The sequence below is a fragment of the Mrakia frigida genome (assembly GCF_051309035.1).
Source record: "Mrakia frigida strain ATCC 22029 unplaced genomic scaffold BDY24scaffold_19, whole genome shotgun sequence".
Lineage (NCBI taxonomy): Eukaryota > Fungi > Basidiomycota > Tremellomycetes > Cystofilobasidiales > Mrakiaceae > Mrakia > Mrakia frigida.
The window spans coordinates 605,235-627,206 of record NW_027481262.1 but is presented as its reverse complement, the minus strand read 5'-3'; the positions used below and the strand labels follow the sequence as shown (position 1 = coordinate 627,206).

General features: G+C 53.5%; 6 protein-coding genes and 2 non-coding genes across 8 annotated transcripts; 5 read left to right on the top strand and 3 right to left on the bottom strand.

The window, feature by feature from the left end:
• Positions 1-900: 900 nt before the first annotated feature.
• Positions 901-3,279, bottom strand: BDY24DRAFT_416098 (uncharacterized protein; the record flags this gene model as incomplete). Its single annotated transcript, XM_076643544.1, has 7 exons — positions 901-1,230; positions 1,311-1,332; positions 1,394-1,515; positions 1,583-1,718; positions 1,899-2,148; positions 2,488-2,958; positions 3,240-3,279. The coding sequence occupies 7 exons, from the start codon at positions 3,277-3,279 to the stop codon at positions 901-903; spliced, it is 1,371 nt and encodes a 456-aa protein (XP_076495887.1).
• Positions 3,280-3,559: 280 nt separating this feature from the next.
• On the top strand, positions 3,560-3,633 carry BDY24DRAFT_t65. Its single transcript has one exon. It is a non-coding gene; the product is annotated as a tRNA-Phe (tRNA).
• A 787-nt stretch (positions 3,634-4,420) lies between these two features.
• On the bottom strand, positions 4,421-4,724 carry BDY24DRAFT_416096 (uncharacterized protein; the record flags this gene model as incomplete). Its single annotated transcript, XM_076643543.1, has 2 exons — positions 4,421-4,559; positions 4,657-4,724. The coding sequence occupies 2 exons, from the start codon at positions 4,722-4,724 to the stop codon at positions 4,421-4,423; spliced, it is 207 nt and encodes a 68-aa protein (XP_076495886.1).
• A 2,952-nt stretch (positions 4,725-7,676) lies between these two features.
• Positions 7,677-7,768, top strand: BDY24DRAFT_t66. The gene has a single exon. It is a non-coding gene; the product is annotated as a tRNA-Tyr (tRNA).
• A 700-nt stretch (positions 7,769-8,468) lies between these two features.
• Positions 8,469-9,557, top strand: BDY24DRAFT_392479 (uncharacterized protein). The gene is made up of 3 exons (XM_076640916.1): positions 8,469-8,865; positions 9,025-9,254; positions 9,373-9,557. The coding sequence occupies exons 1-2, from the start codon at positions 8,861-8,863 to the stop codon at positions 9,188-9,190; spliced, it is 171 nt and encodes a 56-aa protein (XP_076495885.1). The 5' UTR covers positions 8,469-8,860; the 3' UTR covers positions 9,191-9,254; positions 9,373-9,557.
• A 2,613-nt stretch (positions 9,558-12,170) lies between these two features.
• Positions 12,171-15,166, top strand: BDY24DRAFT_88345 (uncharacterized protein). Its single transcript, XM_076645212.1, has 9 exons — positions 12,171-12,241; positions 12,375-12,636; positions 12,754-13,002; positions 13,122-13,251; positions 13,666-13,697; positions 13,833-13,936; positions 14,025-14,087; positions 14,154-14,268; positions 14,404-15,166. Exons 2-9 carry the CDS (start codon positions 12,484-12,486, stop codon positions 15,103-15,105), a joined length of 1,548 nt encoding a protein of 515 aa, XP_076495884.1. The 5' UTR covers positions 12,171-12,241; positions 12,375-12,483; the 3' UTR covers positions 15,106-15,166.
• Positions 15,167-15,739: 573 nt separating this feature from the next.
• Positions 15,740-16,973, bottom strand: BDY24DRAFT_392476 (MAPEG family protein). Its single transcript, XM_076640915.1, has 5 exons — positions 16,688-16,973; positions 16,447-16,611; positions 16,271-16,372; positions 16,084-16,196; positions 15,740-15,992 (listed from the first exon to the last, which is right to left on the bottom strand). Exons 1-5 carry the CDS (start codon positions 16,746-16,748, stop codon positions 15,822-15,824), a joined length of 612 nt encoding a protein of 203 aa, XP_076495883.1. The 5' UTR covers positions 16,749-16,973; the 3' UTR covers positions 15,740-15,821.
• A 50-nt stretch (positions 16,974-17,023) lies between these two features.
• BDY24DRAFT_392471 (protein transporter SEC23) lies at positions 17,024-20,547 on the top strand. The gene is made up of 11 exons (XM_076640914.1): positions 17,024-17,110; positions 17,238-17,304; positions 17,409-17,513; positions 17,646-17,940; positions 18,078-18,392; positions 18,488-18,646; positions 18,771-19,010; positions 19,090-19,664; positions 19,758-20,025; positions 20,121-20,321; positions 20,431-20,547. The coding sequence occupies exons 1-11, from the start codon at positions 17,080-17,082 to the stop codon at positions 20,452-20,454; spliced, it is 2,280 nt and encodes a 759-aa protein (XP_076495882.1). The 5' UTR covers positions 17,024-17,079; the 3' UTR covers positions 20,455-20,547.
• Positions 20,548-21,972: the final 1,425 nt, after the last annotated feature.

Genomic DNA, 21,972 nt, shown 5'->3' with positions numbered 1-21,972 from the left:
AATCCTTCGATCCAACCACGCCTTTCGTCTCACTTTCGGGCTTTCCAACTTTTTGTCTGCTGCATCTCCAGTCTCGAGCTTCAACATCCGCACACAATGGCCTCAGCTTTCCACTCGAGGTAGTCTCAGTCTTCCAGCCCATCTGTGTTGTGAGAAATTGCTCGTCGCGACAAGGGGCCATCAACGGAGCTTCACCACTCCCCGGAACCTGTATCTCCTTACCCATGCAAGCAATTGACTCCAAAACTTCAGAGCATATGAAACGAAACATCTGCTACAACTCAGACTAGTTTTCGGAGCTCCTGCGACTCTCCTTCGTCCGCAAAAGTTCGAACGACGCGTCCGACTCCGAAACAACTTGGGACGTCCCAAAAACGGCAGTTTTTGAGCTGCAGGTTCATAAACTCAGAGGTTTTGATTTGTCCGGGGTCGAGGACGCGTCGAGTTCGATTCGCTTCAACATGCCGCTCCTTGAGTCGAGCTGCTGGAGACCTGCTGGTGTACGAGTCAGCGTTTGATCTACCAGCGAGGATCTGCCTTTCGCTCTGCCACTCGTATATATCTACAGCGTAGATCTCTTTCGCCTCTCCCTTTCCTCTCCCTACTCCCCTCCTCCCCGTTCTCCCCACCCCCACTTTGGTCGAGCCACAGGCTCATCCTTCAAGTCCAGCTCTCCTTCTCGACTCCTCTCTTTCCACAGTAGCAGAGGTGTTCACCAGACAGACTGTAATCGTGATCTCCAAGCTCATGAGCTTGCGAGAGAGGGAGCAAACTCGACCTCGAACTCGAACTCGACTTATTCTCTCTTCCTTCCTTGCCTCTTAACTTTCCCTCTCTCTCCCAAACCTCCCAACCTCGAGCTCCACTGAACTTCATAATTGCTTGTACTACTCACTACTTCTAGTATCCCTTCTCTACATCTCTCGGCCAAGCCCCATCCACCTCTTCTCCAGCGGCCAACCCTCCCGCTCCGTCCGTTGTTGAATTCGTTGGTTTGGAAGAGGTTGAAGCTCGATGGAAGAGATCTTTGAAGGCTCTAGCGACTGCTTTGGCTGAGAGGTCTGTGCTGTGTGAGGAAGGAGCGGGTGGTGGTGGGGAGGAAGGGGGAGGTTGAGGTTGAGGAGGTTGAGTTGGGGTTTGAAGGAGGGTGAGGATGGGAGTGAGGGTGAAGAGTGATGGGGAGGAGATGATGCGAAGGAGAGGAAGAGGAGGAGAGGAGAATGAGTGAGGCTGAGTAGATAACGAGAAGAAGAGAGGAGGTCAGTTTGCAGGAATGAAAGGGAGAGAGAGAGGGGACGCGTTGAACTCACGTTCGTCCTCTTTCGAGATGAGCTGAACGGTCGAGATAGCGGAGGGAAGCTCTGGAGGTGGTGTTGAGCAGGGAAAGAACTACATTTCTTCCAGGTCGAGAACGACGATCTTTGAGGAGCGAGAGGGAGGTGGTGTCTCGAAGGAAGAGAAGGAAGGGTCCCAGGGAGACGTGGTCGCCGAGCCAGTGATGATGGCTCGGTAGGTCTGTGAATCGAAACGAGGAGAGTCAGATCGAAAAGAAGACAAAGCTAGGAAGGTCTGGTGAGCTCACTGAAGCAGACTTCGAGATAGCCATCGAGTTCCAAACGAAGGACGACAACGACGACGACGACGACGACGCGACGGTCGAAGGGATCTGAGCCGTCGAGAGGCAGAGTCCATCGAGGAGGGAGAAGATGGATACAGATCTGCATCGACGGAACACACTGTCAGCACTAGTTCGAGTGAACAAAAGAACGCAAATCGACTCAGCCTGACACCACCCACCCTCTCTCCTCCAAACTTCCAACGCCTTCACCCCTCCCTCCCCTCCTCCCACCCCAGCCCCCGGCAGCACATGAACCACTCTTTTCCCTCCCTCCGAGCACCGGACCCTAGCCCAACTCCCACCCTCCCTTGTCAAACCAAATGGAACCGCCGAAGGAGGAAGCGTCGCTCCCAATCGAGGCGACGACGCTCCCTCCCTCAACGAGCTGAACGAATGCCTCGACAATCCCGGAAGCAGCAGTCCTCCAGGTGGAAGGGTCGTAGGCGACTGAGGTAGTTTATCGAAATCCTCCGAGGGCGAAAGAGGAGCTGAAGAGGACGTTGAAGTGGATTCGCCGTGAGGACCTGAGGCTGAGGAGATGCGACGGAAGGAGGAGAAGCTTGATCTATTGGAGGAGACGTTAGAAGCATGGTGAAGAGGAGTTGGAGTTGGGTGATGGAGGTTGGAAGGAGGAGGAAAGGAAGGTTTGTAGTGGAGAGAAAGGGATTCGAGAAGGGAGGTGGTTGCTGTTCCGAGACCTCCTCCCGAGAGAATGGAACTGATGCTGCCTCCTCCGTTCCTTCCTCTCCTACCACCAGCACTACTCCTACTAGACTGTTCCAGCAACCCTCTGAGCTCCTCCTTCCGTTATCCCAGCGTCTCCTTGCCCGTTGTAATCGTTGGAGGAGCAGCGACGGTCGCGCTCAGACCCGAGACGATCCTTCCCTTGTTGACGAGAGTTGAAGCCGAAGCTGGAGGAGGAGGAGTGGTGTAAGTAGCAATAGAGTAAGGTGTATGGTTCGAAGCTATGCTTGAAGTGGAAAGGACTCGGTTCCTTCCTGTTGGAGTGGCGTGAGGGAGGAGAGGGTTGCCGAGGTGATGGCCTGGGGTCGGTTTGGGAGAGGAGGAACGACTGGACGGATGGAGAGGACGAGGGAATCGATGGGTTGGTGAGATGGTGGGAGCTTTGTTGTTGGGAGAGAGAGGAGGAAGAGAGTCGTCCATGGTGGTAATCTCAGGGAGGGACGGAAGAGGAAGGAAGAACGTTGAGCTCGACGATCCTCCTCCCACGGTGATGCTTCCTCCTCCTGCTCCTTCTAGCACTCCTCCTCCACCCTGAGTATCCTTGTCCTGATTGTCACAAGCGACGTTTGCTCCCAATTTTGACAGGTGTCTGACTCCTACGCGGCCAGGCAGGAAGGCCGAGGAAAGCTTGACCCTTGGAGACCTCAGGAAGAGAAAAAGACAGGGGAGAGCTCAGGGGAAAACTACTTGTTTTTTTTTTCTGCTTTTCGACCCAAGAAGACCGGAACCAAAGTCGTCAACAGCGATGAGGACGAGGTCGAGAAGCCCAAGGGGATGACCACGACGACGACGACGAGAGAAGGACGAGGAGGAACAGTTCAGCCGTTGTTGATTCATTTGGTCCTCTCGCTCATTCGACTCCCAGACCACCTCCTACGACTCCCAAAGATCGGCGACATCAGCCGAACGGGGAGCATGTTGGTCAGCAGCAGAAGTCTTCGTCGTCCACGTCCAAGGCCAAATCCAAGAGCGTTCCCCAAACTGCAGTTTCTGAGCTCTACTACCTTTAGGTGAAAACTTTCAGTCATGGTGTATGTAGAGGAATCAGAACGGACGAAAGAAGCGAAGAGGTGGAGCAAGGAAATGCTGAAGCGACCTTGAGGAGGAGGAGGAAGGGAGGGGTGCGAACGGGCGAGTGAGGGAGGGACGGCGGGTTGGGAGTACTTATACACTAACATGGAAGAAATTTCATCAAAGGCCGAAGTGGCTCAGCTGGTAGTAGCGTAAGACTGAAGTTCTTAAGGTCCTCGGTTCAAACCCGAGCTTCGGCATGACTTTTTGTCCCTTGGCTCCCCTTTTTGCCGGGTTGTAGTCAGATTCCGAGTTCTTGGGGGAGATGGAGTGATGCTGAGGAGGGAGGTGAAGCTGGCGGATGGGATGAGTTGCTCCAAGGGACAGTGGGGATGAGAGGAGTGTCCACCGACCAGACGGAAGTGAGGAGAGAGAGACGTTGAAGTGATGCCTGTACATGAAGGATGACACGCTGGGGTCTCAAACATCTTCAACGAAGCTGTGCATCAGGATCAGTTGATGAAGAACCCTCAGGCTCCTCCTCCTCAAGGTTCGTTTCTTCTCCTTTTGTCTCCCTAACCCTTCGTTGCATAGGTCTCCTTCTTCATCTTCTACAGCCTAGGCTCAACCCACTCCCCGTCATCTCCCTCCTCAAGCGGCCTACGCTGCTCCCAACCAACAACAACAGCAGCAGCAGCAGCAGCAACAGCAACCTCCTCCTCAGCAGCAACAACGTCAACAACGTCCTCAGTCTTCCGTCCCTCCTCACTGAAGAAGACGCGTTGGGCGAGTGTGTCAAAAGATACCGAAAAGAGGGAAGGAAGAGCGACAGGTAGAGACATCTATGGCATAAGTTTCATGAGAAGTTCAGGGGCTTGAGACTTGAAAGATCCAGTCTGAGCGTGGAGGAGAAGCGGCTTCAAAAGGTGTGAGTCAGCAAGTGTTCAAAACGAAAGCAGAGTGTTGGGATCCTCACCTTGTATTTGTCCGATGCATCATCCCTCAGCGCAAGCTGTGACGGAGTACAGAGAAAAGAAGGCAAGATCATCAGTATTCCGTAATGAGCTTGGTGATTGAAGAGGGAGAGAATGAAGAGGCGGGGAGAGAATGAGCCGAAGGAACTGATTGGGGGATCATGGTGGTCCAACTGATCGTCAGAGGAATCGAGATCCATCGAATCCACGTTCTGTTCAAGTAGAGAATAAGAAGTTTGACGATCAGCACGGTTCGAGGGGGAGAGAGAGAGAGAGAGATTTCATTCGGAGACGCGGCGAAGGACGAACGATTGATTCTCCTCCTCGTTCGAATCCTCAAGAACGACCACGGCTAGAACCTTCTTCCAGGACGTCATCTCCGTCTCCATTGACAAGAGCTCCCTCTTCTGCCGCTCGAGCTCATTCTCGCTCCTGATGTTGACCGTATCCGAGCCCACTGACGAACGACGGAGGACGCGACGACCTGGTGACTTCCGCTTCGGTTGTTGAGTGTTCGAACTGAGGAGGAAGACGAGAGAGGGTGGCCAGAGGGGAGGATACCCTTAGTTTCGAGGTGGAAGGGAGTGGTGGGAGAGGTCGATAGTTGAGGCTGGGAGTCGGAGGATCGAACGAAGCGGAGGACATCAAGTCATCGTCGGTGGTGAGGCCTGGAGCCGAAGTTGTGGACTGAGATCGAGGTCGGTGAGCGTTGGGTCGAGATCGAGGCTGAGTTCGAGGAGGAGGAGGAGGTGGTGGTGGAAGATTTGTTGAACGTCGGTTGGCGTCCTCTCTGCCTCTGCTTGACGACGATCCCGCTGAGAGAGAGACGTTCGACCTGGGTCTCTTGCTCGGCGGAGGAACTGAGACGTGAAGAGATGTTCAAGAGATTAGTATCTCTTGAGCACAGAGTTGACCAAAAAGGAGAAAGAGAAGAGGGTAAGATGGACGAACGCCTGGGAAGATCGTCATCCTGATCTGACTCCGAGTCGTCTTGTCTTGTTGGAGCTCCTCCTAGAACAGGGAAGAGGAGTTCCAGCATCAAATCTGTGAAAAGTTTCAAGCAACCGAGAGTCGAGTAAGCTCCGAAAGCTTGTCGACCTGTTTCGTGCGATGAAGAGGAAGGCGAGAACTGACCGTCTTGCTGCCACAGGCTTCCCATCGAACCAAGAGTTCGTCCATCCAGAGTCTGGAGCCTCGCAAACGCAGGAATCATTGTCCATTCCAAGCGGTCCTCCACCTGAGCGAAGAGGGAAGTGAGGGTATCGGAGCGGTTGATCTGAAGCACGAGGGAGGAACCGCTGGGGACTTTGACGAAGATTGGGAACGACAAAGAGGAAGACGAAGGAGAGAGGCTTGAAGAGTTGGACGCGTTGAGGGTGGATGGGACTGGCACTGTGAATAGCAGGTTGACTTGAAGTCAGTGAGGAAAAAAAGGGCAGGCGGATGCGACAAGAAAGAAAGAGCGCAAGGGCAGAGAACTTACCTCGATTGACAGAGTCTCCAACTCGGACTCGAGCAAGGTTGATGACGAGAGGACCGTAAGCTGCTTGAATGAGCTGAACGAAAGAGAGGGTCGGAAAAGACGCGTCAGACGGAGCGTCGAACGAGCAGTCTTTGAAAAGAGAAAGAGAGGTGCATTGAGGAGCTCTTTGAGCATTCTTACAAGAAAACTCACGGATCGGCAGGTTGGCAGAGAGAGGGTCTGGTAGGTCCTCCTCCCTTCCTTCTCTCAAACCTTACACTGTCTCCTCTTTCCTCCACCGACCCCGTTCCATCCTGACAACCTCGGAGAGAACTCTAGTCTTCCTCTCGATGAAGTTCCAAGCTCAGCTTCCAGCTCGGGAGTGAGCTCTTTGAGGGTCTTGCAGACGGAGGAGGAGGAGGAGCTCGAGGAGGAGCTTTGGGACGAAGGAGGAGGATTGACAGTGACGGCGGTCGAGGAGGGAGGAGCAGGGGTAGAAGCAGGTTCTCGAGGATCTGAGGTGGTAGTTTCTGAGTTGATGAGGGATGCCTTCAAGTGGAGCAAAGAGCAGGATATCATGGTGGCAAAAAGGGAAAAGGGCGGACGAGGTGGTACAATGGCGAAAATTGAAAGAGGAAGAGCTGTTCATATTGAAGTGTGAATCTCTATCTTAGAGTAACTATAACTCTCTCCTTTCTTGTATCTCTTTCTCCCACTTGTTACTGCGGACTCACCCTCTCAATTTGCGCTTGTCCTCCTCTCCCTCTCTTTCCTTCCTCTACATCTTGACCTCCGCTAGCGTCCTTCTGAACTTCCTACCTTTCATCCAGGAATCGACGCTAGACCTTCAATCTCCATTATAGTTCAGCCCAAGAGCTGACTGGGAGTTGTACTCTAGTGGAGAGATAAGGATAGAAAGGGGAGGGGAGGGGAATAAAGGAAAGGAGGTGGAGAGCGGGAGCGAGGGAGTGGTCGTCGGAGGAAAGGAGGGCAACGCGAGAGTTGACCTCGACATCGTCTCTTCCCTGCGGGCCCTTTTTCCTCCTTCAGGCTTCAGACTACAGACACGTTTCAGACCCAGCCCCTGTTTGAGATATGTGGTCCTTGATTTCGGACGCGTCGGTCAAAACTCAAATGCTTTTGCTCCGAAAAAAGGTTGGAAAGTGTCAAGTCGCCTATTACCGATAGAGCTTGTCCTAATCTACTACCACAGACTTTCGCAGTTTTTATCAGCAAAGGTCTTGACCTCCATGGAAAAACAAGTGAGGGTGAACGGGCGGCGAGGAAATCGACCGGAAGGTCCAGCGACGCGACTTATTTGTCGCCTTGACTGCTGAGCAATGACCCGAGTCTTTCGAAAGCTCTGCTGAGCACTCCATGCAGTGTTTGAAATCTCATCAATGTCATAGATCTTGGGGAAAAGGTCCATGCGTTCTAGCAGCAGCGACGGAGGAGCCTCAGAGTCAGATCGGGAGGCATGCTTCTTTGAGGACGCCCAGACCGGCTCCGAGCGAGTTTCTGACAAGCCGAAATATCAGAAAGACTTATGTGGGATACAGTAGAGAAGCCGAAGAGACACGTACGACAAACGAGAACGGAGGGAGGGGAGTTGCCGTGCAAGGGTTGAGAACAAAGCAAAGCGAAGGCCAGGAAGATTCTTTGTGTGTGAGGATCAGTCTCAGGTGTGAGAGTAACAATGGGACGTACGATGTGACGCAACATGAGAGCCAGTGGAGTTTCAGGGAGACTGAGGAAGAGATGAAGGTCGCACTCCCGACAACGCGTCGTGCTCTTTTCGTCCTCCGAGCGAGCGGGCTGCGAGAGAAGGTTGGATTATGTACGCTCAATCGAAATCGGTTATCAAAATCTCGAGGTAGCTCATCTGGTAGAGCATCAGTTTGTAACGGTTACATCGCTCGCGATCATTGAAGGTACCTGGTTCGATCCCGGGTCTCGAGACACTTTTTCCTCGATCACACTTTTTCCTCGCTCACGAGGATCGAGACATTTTTTTTCCCACTTCGCCCACACCCTTGTTCCTTAACCTCCTTCCACTTTTACCCCGAAGAGCAAAAGTGAGCAAGGACCGTCATCTCCTCCGTCTCACTCACCTAGCCAGACTGCGAGCACCGACCTTCGTTCCGTCCATGACGCGAAACCTGTTTTCCTGCGACGCATCCCCCCTTCGACCTTCCGTTCTCCGTCTCTTGGTCTTTCAATCCGTTTCGCTTGTATCAACTGCCTTGGCCCGGCTAGCTCGAGATCGGTAGAACTTATTTCCTTCCCAGCTCTCAACACGACGCTAATACTCAACAAGACGCGTCCCTCCTCTCCCCCCTTTGTGCGAACTTTGGAAGGGATGCTGCGGAAGACTGAGCGAAGTTTCTTTGTTTTTCTTTTGGATTTCGCTGTGGCTCGGGGGAGCAAGGGCTGTCTGAGGAGAAGAGAGAGAGGGAAGACGAGGGGCGACGCGCCTCCTCTCTGCGCTGGGCGGAGAAGGTTGATTTCGTTGAAAGTGCGAATATCGACAAACAGATTGTTTGAGCGGGTAGCCCTGCTCGAGAAGCCCATGGAGTAGCAGTTTCAGCTTCAGTGCCTTTCGGGGGAACGAGAAAATCGACCTCGAAACGAAGAGAAACCTATCGAGAATGTCTCTCCCCCTTCTTCCAACATTCCTCCTCGTTCCCTCGTAACCCCCAGCTAACCCCTTACACCTCGATAGCAGTCTTCCCCTCGAACCCGTCCTCCAAGTTCGAACGTGAGCTCCTCTCCCGCTTCCCTCCTCCCGCCACCCATCTATCACTCAAACGAGGAAAGAACTGCACTCACAGGAGTGCCCAACTCTTCTCTACCATCCTCTCTGTCCAACCACAAACGCTGCTCTCTTCCTTCTCGTCTCCCTGACCGCGTACAACCAAGCGAGAGCGAATCCCTTGCGTCGAGCCGGCCGGCTGCGACCTCGTTTGAGCTGAATCGAGAAGGGGAGCTGGACCGAACTGGGAAGGACGACCGTAGGGAAGGCGAGGAAGGAGTAGTCGATCCTGGGAGACGATGATCTGCAGAGAAAAGGAAAGGCGAGGACGGAAGGGATCGAAGCAAGAGAGAAGTGAGAGAGGTCAGCTCGTTCGTTCGACTCTTCCTTCCTTCGAGCCCTTCAAGGACCCGACTGAACCCACCTCTTCGCAAGAAGACAAACGAATATAGAGCTCACTCACAAGGGGAGCTATAGATGGCTCGATAGGACGAGATCCGAGAAAAGGGGAGCTGGAGGGACCGCAGGAAGGAGGAGACAAGGGAAGGTCGAGGTCGAAAGAGCGTCCAGCGTCGATGGGGAAGAACGAAGGACGTCTGGCGTGGTGGTTGATGGACAGCAGCGTATAGAAAGAGTTGCTGGAGATCCTGGCGAGGAGAGGGAGAGCTGAAGGGAGACGGATGGGCGAGAGGTCTGAGGGAAACGAGGGAAGGAAGAAGGTGAGCTCGACCGTTTCCTTCCTTTTGACGAAGCTGAGCTCCTCTCTCCTTCCAAAGCCGTCAAAGAGAAACGAAGAGAGAGACAGACTCACGAGCACAGACGTAAGAAGAGTCTTGGATACAGAAAATCTTCCTGTCTGCTCCTCTCCAGTCCAAACCAACCGAGCAAGAGGGGAGATGAACGAGCGGAGGACGAGCTCGACGGGAATCGCTGGTTCGAGTGCAGTCCTGGGAGCGAGTAGAAGTTGCTAGTAGCGAAAAGGGCGATAAGAAGAGGAGGAGAGGTCCATAGTGGCGAGCTGCGAGGAGGGAATTGAGCAGGAGGAAGAAGGAGAGGAAGGAGGAGGATGTGACGGTTCGAGGTGAGAAAAAAGTGAAAGGTGAGCTCGAGATCGAACTTTCGTCGTCAAGGATGCCTCCCTCTCGAACCCTTGAAAACCTGAAAGTTTCCCAAAAGTGCTTGAAAGAGCTCGAAATATACTGAGCACTCAAGAGTTGCGGAACGAAGAATAGCGGCTCCCAAAAGAGAGCTCAGACACGTCGCGTCGCCCTCCTTTGGCCAAGGTTGGCCCAAACACGACTCTGCTGAAAGTTGAGATCGGACCAGAACATTCTTGCTGAGATATTCAAATCTTCAAACGTAGAGATTCTCGGATGTTGAGAAGAGAAGAACAAAGGGTGAAAGCGAGTTCAAGAGGAGGGAGAGGAAAGGATGGGAAGCGAGAAAAGTAATCTTGAAGAAAACCATAAGGAGATCATTGATTCCCGTCGTACTGCTGCTCTACAGCCTGATACAGATGAAGGTAGTGCTGTAAATAGAGAGTAGACGAAAGCAGATCGTTAGAAGGCCGCCTTGGGAAAGACAAACGAGCGGGGGGGAAGGAGGGGATGAGACAACCTCCCTCGCGCGTCGTCTCCTCCCATCACCACCGCTACACCACCCTCGAACCAACCCCACCACCTCTACCCGGTGTTAAAGAGGTCAAGGAACACGCTGGTGAAGTCGGAATAACAAAATTCGATCCACAGCGATCGTGAGAGCCCCAAGCGACCACCCCTTCCTCCCCGTTCCGTCCTCCCCTCCTTCCATCTAAACTCTCCCCCCGACTTCCCAGATCGACGATGCAGCAGCAAAAAGGAAACGTTAGCCCGACGGGGGGGTCGAACCCCCAACCTTCAGATAGACTTGTAAGTCTAGGAAGAACCCAGACCTCGGTGAAGAGGAAAGGGAGGGACCTGGCTAGATCGAATCAAGACTCTCGAGATTCATTTAGATCAGAGAGTCAAGAGAAGAGACTGTAAGAGTCTGACGCTCTACCGATTGAGCTAGCCGGGCATTGGATAATAACGATCCGAAGATGGCGAGTAGGTTCGAGGGAGGAGAAGGGAGGGGAGGGCGGGAGGAGGCGAGGAGGAGGGGAGTCGTTGTGATGTGTTCGCTGTGAATGAGCGAGAGGGACGAGAGTGGGGAGGTTAAATTGACCCTGAGGAGGTTAAGGTTGAGATGCTGATTACGGGAGATGAGAGGTGAAGGAGAGGAAGAAGGAGGGAGGGAGGGACGCACAAAGGAAAGAGGTTGAGCTCGCCTCTTGTCCTCTCGCTCGCTCGTTCACTCGACGGTCTACCGCTCCTCCAGTTCAAATCTTTGATCCTCTTGAGTCCCAGATCCGTAAGGAGGGGGATGTAAAGACGGGGATGAAGGATGGGAGCCTTGGGAGGTGAGGTGGTGGAGGAGAGGATCAGAGGTGGAACGGCAAAGACCCTAGGTGAAGGAAGGAGCGAATGAGAAGTTCTGCAAAAAGGAAAAAAAAAAAGGAGACACAAAGATATGAGCTCCTGATCTACGCTGAATGGAGAAGAGGGGAGAGGGAAGAAGCAGAGACGCGTTCCTTTTCCTGCTCTTGTTTTTGTTGATTGGTTTTCCCTCTTGCGCAGTAGAAGAGCATGAACATGGCAACGACTGTAGGCGTACAAAGAAATTTAGAAAGTTCTACTTGAAATTACAAGGGACCTCGGTAGAGGAGGTGACGGCCTTCGTTGAAGGGGAAATAAGGGCTCAGGAATTGAACGCGTTGAGCGCAAGCGTCGAACCAAGACCGATGAACGATAGTTCGAAGTCTTGTATTGGCAGAGTACTATAAATACAAAGTAAGACAATGGGGAAGTGGGTAGGGTCAGAGTGGGAGAGAGAAGGGTGAAGGAGGGCGAAAACAACAGACGCGTCGGGAATTGAGCAACTCTTCCTCCAGATTTGTGCTTTTCCCAAAACGGGAGCTTACTCGAGATACCACAAGGGTCAACCCCTTTTTATACTTTGAGACCTTTCTTTTCCTTCTTCCCGTTGTTTCGCCTCCAATCCAAGTCTGACGAACCTTCAACGCGTCCCTCTTCTTTCCCGTTCCCCCCCTCCCTCCCCTCCGACGCTTCCTCCCGTGTCGGACCCCTTACTCTACCTAGTCTTCAGCGTCGCTCTCTCTGAAGCTGCAGGTGTAGTGAGCGGGTGCGAAGAGGGGACGTTGCTTTGAAGATGCACATCTGTCGAGCGACGGAAGAGATTTGATCGCGTTCGTCCTCGATTCTTTCGATAGTGTAGCAGCTCCCTAGCTAACGCTTAAGTTGAAGAAAGGCGCAAGACTCCTCTCGAATGGTGGGAGCTGCATCGATAGAGCGAAGAAATCAAAGAAGGAGAACGAACACGACGCGTCGACTTTGTCTTTGAGAGAACGGCGAGACCGACGTCGCTCTCGAGCTCTCTCCTTTAGTATACGTGCTTTCTTCCTTCGTGGCAACAAGCCAGAAGAGATCCAACAAGGTGACCCCTTCGGATACCAACCTTTGGACCTCCTCTCCTCTCTCTCCCCGCGAAGCTGTTCGCTCGTCCCCTTCTTCCCTCTCTCCCCTCTTGCCCCTCAACTACTGCATCTCTACCCGAGCATCTCTCTTTCCTTTCTCTCTTTCGCAGTAAGTGTTTTTCTCTCAGGCTCGTCATCTCGTATATCTGTCCTTGGGAGGAGTTGAGGCGGCCAAGTCGAAACGGAACGTTCTCTTGCTCGATCGGAGGAAACCTTGAAGCTGACCTTTCCCTCCTTTTTAGCTTCCCTTCTCTCCCTTAACCATCAACAACCGAAATCGAGCAGATCCTTCCCTCCCTCCTCCTCTCGTCGTCTTTCAGCTCTTAAAGGGAGAGAGCCTTCAGTCCCAGCATGGTCCCTCGTCTCCTCATCCTCCTTCTCTCGTTCACACCGTTGTATGCGTCCGCTTTCACGTTCACGTTCAACAACACCGGTCCTTCCATGTGCGATCCAGTACTCGTTGAATGGTCAGGGGGTCAACCTCCGTTCAGGCTCTTGATCATAGTGAGTTTTGGGCTCTTGTTCCTGTGGAGAAAAGAAGGGAAGGGAGCTAAAGAAGGAAAGAGCTGACCCTCCTCCTCCTCCCTTCTTTTCGCTTCCCTCTCTTTCGTTCGACTACAGCCCGCCTACGACTACCCTTCGGATATAGCTCTCGATACGGCTGATACCTGGACCAACTCGAGTCTATCAGGTTCCTTCGTTTGGACGGCAAACTACCCCGTTCGTTCCGCTCCTCTCGATCCTCTCTCTCCTTCCCTTCGCTCGTTCGATGTGCTGACCTTTCCCATCCCTTCCTTCCCGTCCCTTTCGACTTTTATTCAGTCTGGAAGGCGGTACGTGGCTGTTATGAGTGATACCAATGGACTCGCCGTCAGTACTCACCTTTTTCTGCTTCAAGACGCGTCGAGAAGGAGAGAGGAAGGGAAGAGAGGAAGGGAGCGAGCGAGCTCACCGTCTTCTCGTTTTGCTGTTGCTTTTCGACGTTGCAGACTGGAGGAGTGTCCGACATCATGACCGTGGCTACAGGAGGGAACAACACCTGTACTGCTCGATCCTCCGACGCGGATTTCTACTTCTATCTCGATCCTCAGAGCGGAGCGGTGAATCAGTGTGGTGAACGTCAGTCCTCCCTTCCTTCCTCCGTCCCCTCGTCCCCGATCTGTACACTCGAGCTGATCCCTCTTTAACCTTCGATCTTCGCTCGACCAGTTGGCATTGGGTGGTCTGACAACGCTACCGATCCTGTTACTCTCATCGGTTCGTCCGATCCTTTGTCGTTCGAACAAGTGTGAAGTGAGCTCGAGCTCACCTCCTTCTCCGTCGTTCTCCCCTCTTTCACAGGTGTCATTCCGAGAGGAAACGCGTTTGTCATTCCCGCTGCTGGTGCGGAGAACAACCTCTACAGTGAGTAATATGCCATCCTTCGGATCGTTTCTTCTTCGAACGAAGATGGGTCGATCTTCGTGGTCGTGCGAAGTAGAGCTGATCATTTGACGCGTTCTCTTTGCCTTCCCTTTCTCTACCTCTTTCCAGGTTGGAAGAACAACATCGCTAGTGGAACCAACGTGCGCTGAATCTTCAATTGCTCTCGTCCTCTAGCCACGAGGGCTCGTCTCGTCTCGAGAGTGAGAGGAAGGGACTCGGAAGCTGACCTTCGTCCTTCGTTCCTTTCTTCTCTCCTTCTCCATTCCCAACTGCAGTACATCCTCACCATGCTCGACTCTGGAGCCTTTGGAAACGGTGGGACTTCGGACTTCCTTACAGTCGGACCTTCGAGTGACTCGAGTTGTATCGACGCGTCTTCGTGAGTCCCCCTCCCATCTTGAAAGGACGACTCCCCCTCGATCTCTCGAGAAACGCCCAGCTGAACTTCTTCTTCTTCGCTCTTTCAGCCCCTCGCAGACTCCTGGATCAACCTGGGGAACCTCGGATGGAAAGGCTGCTACTACTGCTTCGTGAGTCGACATCTTTCTCCCTCGCCTCCCTGCGTCGTGCTTACTCTTCTTTTCGTGTTTCTGCAGGACCACTCCTACCCCTCAAGGCTCGTCTCTCTCGACTGGAGGTATCGCTGGAGTCGTGATCGCTGGAATTATCGGACTTGCTGCCATCCAAATCGTGCTGTTCTGGTTCTTCTGCGTGAGTTGATCTTTCCCTTCTTCTCGTCGTCGTCGTCGACGCGTCTGCCTCATCACCTTCACCAAGCTGACTTCCCGTTCCCCTCCTTTCCATCCTCATTTCTCGTACCTCTCCCTCTTTCATCACCTCCCACAGCGTACTCGTTTCCGACGCACTCTCGCTTCCTCTCCCGTTGACCTCTTCAACAACAAGCACGAAGGAGCCGACGTCGGAGCTCCCGTCACCCACAACGGTCGAAACTTCCTCGGTCGTCGTCAACGGGACGTCTCAGCCTACCTTCCCGATCCCTACCAGCTCCCTCAGGACGGAGAGGAAGGACGCGCTCTTCAAGGAGACTCGTCGCCTGGAGGATCGACGGGAGATCCGTTCGACGACGAGGGAGGATACCTTCACGCTGGATCGGTTCGTCGAGGATCCGATTCCACAGTCCTCACCGACCTCAGTCCTCCCGGAACAACCTCCTACACGGGCTACCCTCCTTCCTCGACGTCCAACTCCAACCTCCTCACCTCTCCTTCCCCAGGCTACTCTGCCTCCGCCGTCTCTCCTCTCTCCTCCTCCACCTTCACTCACCAGCAATCGAACCCTTCCTCTCCCATCACTACCACCTCTGGAACCCTCTACCCCACCCCTAGCGTCGTTCGTCAGACCAAGGCGATGCTCGCTCTCAACAACCCAGACGACGACATGGAGCCACCGGAAGGCCAGCCTCCTCGTCCTGGACCGAGCTATCACAGGCATCAGGACGCGGGACCGATCGAGCTGGATGGTCCTAGACCTGCGAGACCTGGAGAGCAGATCGATCTGCCGCCGTTGTACTCCGATCTGGGAAGGTAGACGAGGGAGAGGGTCGAGGTCGCGTCGACGATGGGACGGTTGTTTTTCCTAGGGCTGGGTTTCCCTTTGCTTGTGTTTCTTCCCCGTTCATTTCTCGCTACTCTATACTCTTTCGTTTTACTTCACTCTCCCTCTCCTTCACTCGTTTCAACAGAATCGTTCGCCATGCGTTCGACTCTTCCTTTCCCTCCTTCTGCTCTAGATACCTTCTCCTTCTCTCTTTCTCTCAAGGACACTCCTCTCTTCTTAATCATCTTCTTCCCTCCTCGCATATCTCCCTTCTCAAACCAAAGCCTATCTGTATTTCTAGCTGCTTGACTCATTTCAGATCCGTTCCCGTTCCCAACTTGACTTTTTCACGATCTCGTTTCCGTTCTGATTCTCGTTCCTTTGCTTTTTCACTCTCCTTTTCTTGCTTTACCACTCTCCTTCTTCTCTTTCTGATGGACACTTCCCAGTTGCGCTTACCCTCTCTCTCTCTTGCCTTGCCGGACGGTTGAGCGATCCTATCGTCGTCGCTGTGGAAACGAGTCGAGTCCAGTCGAGAGTCGAGAGTCGAGTGAGTTCGAAAGACGAGTTTTTCGTGGAGGTGGACCTGGGTGCAAGAGATGTATCGTTGAGCGTCGAGGTCGTGAGGGCTGAGAACGACCTCCCGTTCGACATCGAGATCGACGACGCGTTGACGCTCGCTCGCTCGCTCTCTCCTCCCCTCTTCCTTACTGCACCAACACCCACCCACATCCTACCAGACTCCCCACCGCCAGTATATGCGCACTGCTCCTTCCCCAATCGAAGTCCAAGACGTAGGATGGGATGTAGACGATGGTTTTGAGGAAGACGTGGAGGGTGAGGAGGTGGATCGCTTGGGCGTTTGTTGGGGCGAGAGACTGGCGGGAAGAGCGAAGAAACCAGCGAAGATCGAAGGTTAGGGGCGGAATGGGTAGAGAGAGAGAGAGAGAGAGGGTGGATGGGACGAACGAGCGTGAGAGCGAGCAGAACCGCATAGGCGGGCAGGATCTCGATGAGCGCTTGATGGGTTGAGCAGAGTCTTCCTGGGAGGCCTTGGAGGAGAGATTTGGTTTCCCGGGGAGCTGCAAAAGACGAGCGAGCGAACAGGTTAGCTGAGAGAAGAAGAGAAGAGAACGGAGGGACATCGTCGACTCACCGTGATTCTTGTAGCCTGCCGGACCCAAACTCTGCCCTAGCAAGCTCAACCAAGCCGAGAGCATCCAGGTTACAAAGACGAAGAAGACGCTGAGGAGAATGACTGCAAAAAAAAAGAAAACAAACGAAAGAAGGAACGATCAGCGTCGAGATCGAGTCGTTGAGCTCGAAGCTCACCTTCCCTCCCTTCGTTCCCCTTCAATCCGTTGACAGTCTCAGGTCCGATCGAGCTCAGGATTCTCAAGAACGGTTCCAGCACTTTTGAAACGAAAGGCGATCCTTCCTTGGTGAGGTAGAGAGCGAGGGGGATTCCAGACAGGTACAGAGGAGGAAGGAGAGCGACTGATATGTAGCAACGATCGGCGAGCTTGAAGTCAGAATCGAGAAAACAAGGACGAAGATGAGAGAGCGAGCGCACCGATCCACGTTTGACTGGGAGGAATATCGATCAGGCTTGAGGGTTTCTTGCGAGTTGACATGGTGGAAGGTGGTGAACGTTGAGGAGAGAAAAGTCGATTGGGTTCAATGGAGCAGAGGTTGTTGTTTGTTTTCGATTCGGAGTCAAACTCGAGCGATGCTGACAGATGGTAACGGACTGGTTACTTATACTTGCCTCTACAGACCGAGCCGAAAACTTTCGTCGTCGTTGTTGTTTGGCGACGCACAGAGAGAGATGTCGAGATGCGCGGGACTTGCGCTGGGCGAGAGGAGGAGGAGGAGAGACAGGGAGCTTCGTTTCGTTTCGAACTCCCAACCACTTCCCCTCCCCTTTCCCACCCTTCTTTCTTTCTATCTTCTCTCTTCTCAGCTATGGATTTTGACGAACAGGAAGAGAAGGATGGTTAGTATAGAGCGCAAATATTCGGAGTTGAAGGAGGGAGTAGGAAGGAGAAGCGGAGAGGAGAGGAGCTTCGAGAGCTGACCGGACCCATCTCCCTTCCTTGCTTCTCTTCCGTTGATCTCTACAGGAATCCGATTCTCTTGGAACACATGGCCTTCTTCGAGGATCGAGGCTACCAGGACAGTCGTCCCCATGTATGTTTTTTTTTGGTTCTTTCTTCACTGGAGTAGGAGAGAAAGAGCTGTTCTTTGGTCTAGAATGGATGGATTGCTGACCTCGCTCCTCCTTCCTTGTGCAGCTCTGCTCTCTATACTCCTCTCAAATCTCGAGATGATCTCCCTGCCGTCATGTACGAGCCTGTAACCTGCAAGCCTCCTTGTAGAGCTATCCTCAACCCTTACTGGTAAGTCGTCTCCTTCCCTTCTTTGGCCAGCGAAGACCGCTCCTTCCTCCCCTCCTTCTGTACATCTCAGCTCTTCTCTCACTGCCTTTCCATTCGAAACTCGAAGCTAACTCCCTTGCTATCTCCTCTCAGTCAACTCGACATCCGAGCGAAACTCTGGATCTGTCCGTTCTGCCTTCAACGGAACGCCTTCCCTCCTCACTACAAGGACCTCACCGCCAACAACCTCCCTCCTGAACTCCTCCCAAAATACTCAACCATCGAATACACCCTCTCCCGTCCAGCTCAGGTCCCTCCCATCTTCCTCTTCGTCGTAGACACCTGTCTGGACGCGGACGATCTCAAGGCGCTCAGGGACGTGCTCGTCATCTCGTTGAGCTTGATCCCTCCTCACGCTCTCGTCGGGTTGATCACCTACGGAACCATGGTCAGTCCTAGTGTCTGTTTGGTGTAGTTGGTGGAGGAGAGTTAAAGAGTGGTCGTCGAGGTCTTGGTCGAAGAAAGGAGAGAGAGCCGAAGCTGACCTCTTTGTTTCCTCCTCCCTTCCTCCTCTCCCTCCCTCAGGCCCAAGTCCACGAGCTCGGCTACTCCGAGTGCCCCAAATCCTACGTCTTCCGAGGATCCAAGGAGTACGCTCCCAAGCAGATCCAGGACATGCTCGGTCTCAACCCTTCGAACCGACCCGTCCCTCGTCCAGGTCAACCCATGCCCGCTTCCACCTTTGGAGCGTCGAGGTTCCTCATGCCCGTTCAGCAGTGCGAGTTCCAGCTCACCAGCATCCTCGAGCAGCTCCAGAGGGATTCGTGGAGCGTCGCCAACGACAAGAGGCCGTTGAGGTGTACGGGAGTAGCGTTGAGCGTGGCCGTTGGGATGCTCGAGGTGAGCTTCGACGTTTCCCTTCCCTTTCCTCCTTCCTTCTCCTTCCCTTCGACGAGAGCTGATCGACTTCTCTCTTTGCTCTCGTTTCTTCTTAGACCACCTTCCCCAACACCGGAGCTCGAATCATGCTCTTCGCTGGAGGTCCTGCTACTGAAGGACCTGGAATGGTCGTCGGTCCCGAGCTCAAGGAGGCCATTCGATCTCATCACGATATCGAGAGGGATACGGTCAAGCACTACAAGCGAGCTCTCAAGGTGCGTTCTTTCCCTTTCCTCTCTTCGATTACTTCGCTTTTAATTCTCTTCGATTCCTTGAAACTCGAGAGCTCAAGCTGATCGTCCCTCCTCCTTCCCTTCTCCTCCTTCCCTTTCCCCTCAGTGCTACGACGGACTAGCCAAACGAGCTTCAGCCAACGGGCACGCCATCGACATCTACGCCGGATGCCTCGATCAGATCGGTCTCCTCGAGATGAAGTCGCTCTGCAACGCTACCAACGGATTCATGATCCTCGCCGACTCGTTCGCCATGGCCATCTTCAAGCAGTCGTTCCTGAGGACCTTCGCTACGGATTCGAACGGACATCTCAAGATGGGATTTAATGCGACGTTCGACGTTCAGGTGAGTCTCGTCTTGCTTTTATCGCTCTTCGTTTTCAACGCGTCGTTTACTGACTTCCGCTCCTATTCCTCCTCCTCAGACGACAAAGGAGCTCAAGATCTCGGGAGTCATCGGTCACGTCATCTCCGCCAACAAGAAGGGACCATGCGTCGGAGAGACCGAGATCGGAATCGGACAAACCTCAGCTTGGAAGGTCTGCTCCCTCACCGACAAGACCTCCCTCGCCGTCTACTTCGAGGTCGTCACTCCCGCCGGTCAACCTCCTTCCAACTCTCGAGGACTCGTCCAGTTCGTCACCCACTACCAGCACCCTTCGGGAGTCTACCGTCTCCGAGTCACCACCGTCGCTCGAAACTTCGCCGAAGGAGGAGCACCCACCATCGCCGCTCAGTTCGACCAGGAGGCCGCTGCCGTGTTGATGTCGAGGATCGCCGTCTTCAAGGCTGAGATCGACGACTCGCCGGACGTGCTGAGGTGGTTGGACAGGATGTTGATCCGGTTGTGTCAGAAGTTCGCCGACTACAGGAAGGAGGACCAGACGAGCTTCAGGTTGGCGTCGAACTTCAGCATCTACCCTCAGTTCATGTTCCACCTGAGGAGGAGTCAGTTCTTGCAGGTGTTCAACAACTCGCCAGACGAGACTGCTTTCTACCGGTGAGTGTCTCGTGTTTCCTCCTTCTTTCTTTAAAACTCGAACGCTGACTCTCGTTTCGACGCGTCTCTCCTTCTCTCTTCTTTCTCTCGCAGCCACATCCTCAACGCCGAAGACGTCAACAACTCTCTCATCATGATCCAACCCACCCTCATGTCCTACACCTTCGACGTCCCTCCCCAGCCCGTTCTCCTCGACTCGGTCTCCATTAAACCCGACGTGATCCTCCTCCTCGACACCTTCTTCCACATCCTCATCTTCCACGGAGAGACCGTCGCTCAGTGGAGGAAAGCTGGATACCAGGATCAGGAGGGATACGAGAACTTTGCAGAGTTGCTCACAGCTCCGATCGCGGATGCTCAGGTTCGTCCAGCACTTTCTTTCGTCTTTGTTTGTTCGACCTTGACCTTCGCTGACTCTCCCTCCTTCCTTTTCGCTTTTTTGTTCTCGTGCACCAGGAACTCCTCCTCGACCGAAACCCCATCCCTCGATACATCGTCTGCGACTCGGGAGGATCCCAAGCTCGGTTCTTGCTCTCGAAACTCAACCCTTCGACGACGCACGTCTCGGGAGGTTCCTACGGGGCGGGAGGAGCGGGTCAGGCCATCTTCACGGACGATGTGTCGCTGCAGGTGTTTATGGAGCATTTGAAGAGGCTGGTGAGTGTTTCGGGTCTTTCTTTGTTCGGTGGGAGGGCGGGAAGGAGGAGAGGAAGGAGAGAAGAGAGACGAGTTGGCTGACTGAGCCTTGTGTTTTCGAACGAAACAGGCTGTGGGACCTTCGACGAGCTAGAGTGGATCTTGATAGGGAGAGGGGGGAGCGGTGGTGGTCGTTTGGTTTGCGTTTGCGTTTTTGAGGGAGGTGAGATGGATGACTTTAACGCGATTCTCTCGTTCTTCGGTCCTCGAGAAGGGCTAAGTCGACGAGTGCTCGAAGCTGGATCTTCAGAGTCGAAGTCATCTACGTATGCGAGAGAGTCTTGAGGGAGGCAGATATTTTTGATCGATTGAACAGGCGGAGGAAGCGATGGCGACTGAGGGAAGCTGGAGGGGTTTCGACTGGGAGTGCTGACGTACTTGTGAGTTACACTCTCTCTTCTCCGTTCTAGTCCGATATAGCCAGGGAAAGCTTAGTCGAGCGGTTGCGGGTGTTGGTGGATTGGGTTGGTGGGAAAGAGAGAAGGAAGCCGTCGAAGGGCGACGAGACGCGTCGAATCGTCTCGCAGCTGACTTCCGTTCTTCACTTTCCCCCTCGTCTCTCAGGCAGGAAGTCGTATCCCTCTCGAAAACTCTCTTTCCTCTCTTCGCCCTGGCTCTTGGGCTTCCTCGTCAACTCTTTGACGACAAGGTTCGCTCTCCGCTTCCTTTCTTCTTTCGCCGTGCGCGTCGTTCACGTCTGATTGCCTGCGTCCTTCTCCTTCAGACTCAAACATCAGCCGCTATCATGCGGCTTCTCTTCTACCCTCCTTAAAGCGGACCTCATGACAATCAAGTTCTTGGGATCGGGGCTCACAGTGATTACGAGGTTCGTCGTCCGGCCTCTCCTCCGCTTTACGAGTGCGACGTCGGAGTGTATCTTCAGCTAATTATCGTTCCCTCTTTGTCCTTCTGCATCGACTCTTGGGGTTTAGTGCTTCACCATCCTGCGTCAGCTCGACGGCGTCGAGGGTCCTTAACAAGCAAGGCGCCTGTGAGTCTCTTCTCTTTCTTCTGCATTCACCCTTGCTTCTATTCCGTTTCGGCTCCATCACTAACACTTCGTACTTGTCGTTATATTTTTAATCTAAGGGATCCCTGCTCCTCCCATCGCTGGGACTTTCGTGATCAAGTTCGTTTCCCACTCTCGCACCTCTTCTGGAACCCGTTGCCCACTAGCTTCGCTCCTGCCTACTCGCCTTGCTTCTAATTTTGCGCCTTCGTCCTTCTCAGTATTGGTGACCAGTTCTATCGGTGGACGAGTGAGTTTGATCAGTTTGATATCTCTCCCAGTTCCTCGTCGCGTCGCGGTGTCCTCTTACCAACACTGACGCGTCCTTCATCCCCCCCCCCCTTGCCTTCTCCAGACGACATCTTCGTCTCCACCAGACATTAAGCTATTAATCGCTCAAGAGCGGAGAGGTTTTCGATGCCGGTGTTTTTCACAGCAGAGTGAGCTGCCCATCTCCCTCGTTCTTGCTCGTTGCATTTCCGTTTATCGATCTTCAAATCCTCCCTCTTCTCTCTCCGATCAGCCCAGAAGTTGTAGTATATGTAAGCCTCCCTTATTCTTGTAACCTTGTCCATTCGGTTCTCTCATAACGAAAACGAAGAC

Coding starts and splice junctions, on each gene's coding strand:
- BDY24DRAFT_88345 (XM_076645212.1), top strand. CDS start 12,484: ATGGTCCCTCGTCTCCTCATCCTCCTTCTCTCGTTCACACCGTTGTAT. Junction 13,937..14,024: donor AGTTGTATCGACGCGTCTTC/GTGAGTCCCCCT, acceptor TCGCTCTTTCAG/CCCCTCGCAGACTCCTGGAT. Junction 14,269..14,403: donor TGCTGTTCTGGTTCTTCTGC/GTGAGTTGATCT, acceptor CACCTCCCACAG/CGTACTCGTTTCCGACGCAC.
- BDY24DRAFT_392476 (XM_076640915.1), bottom strand. CDS start 16,748: ATGTCAACTCGCAAGAAACCCTCAAGCCTGATCGATATTCCTCCCAGT. Junction 16,373..16,446: donor GGGGAACGAAGGGAGGGAAG/GTGAGCTTCGAG, acceptor TTTTTTTTGCAG/TCATTCTCCTCAGCGTCTTC. Junction 16,197..16,270: donor GGCAGGCTACAAGAATCACG/GTGAGTCGACGA, acceptor CGTCTTTTGCAG/CTCCCCGGGAAACCAAATCT.
- BDY24DRAFT_392471 (XM_076640914.1), top strand. CDS start 17,080: ATGGATTTTGACGAACAGGAAGAGAAGGATG. Junction 17,514..17,645: donor GCTATCCTCAACCCTTACTG/GTAAGTCGTCTC, acceptor ATCTCCTCTCAG/TCAACTCGACATCCGAGCGA. Junction 17,941..18,077: donor TGATCACCTACGGAACCATG/GTCAGTCCTAGT, acceptor TCCCTCCCTCAG/GCCCAAGTCCACGAGCTCGG.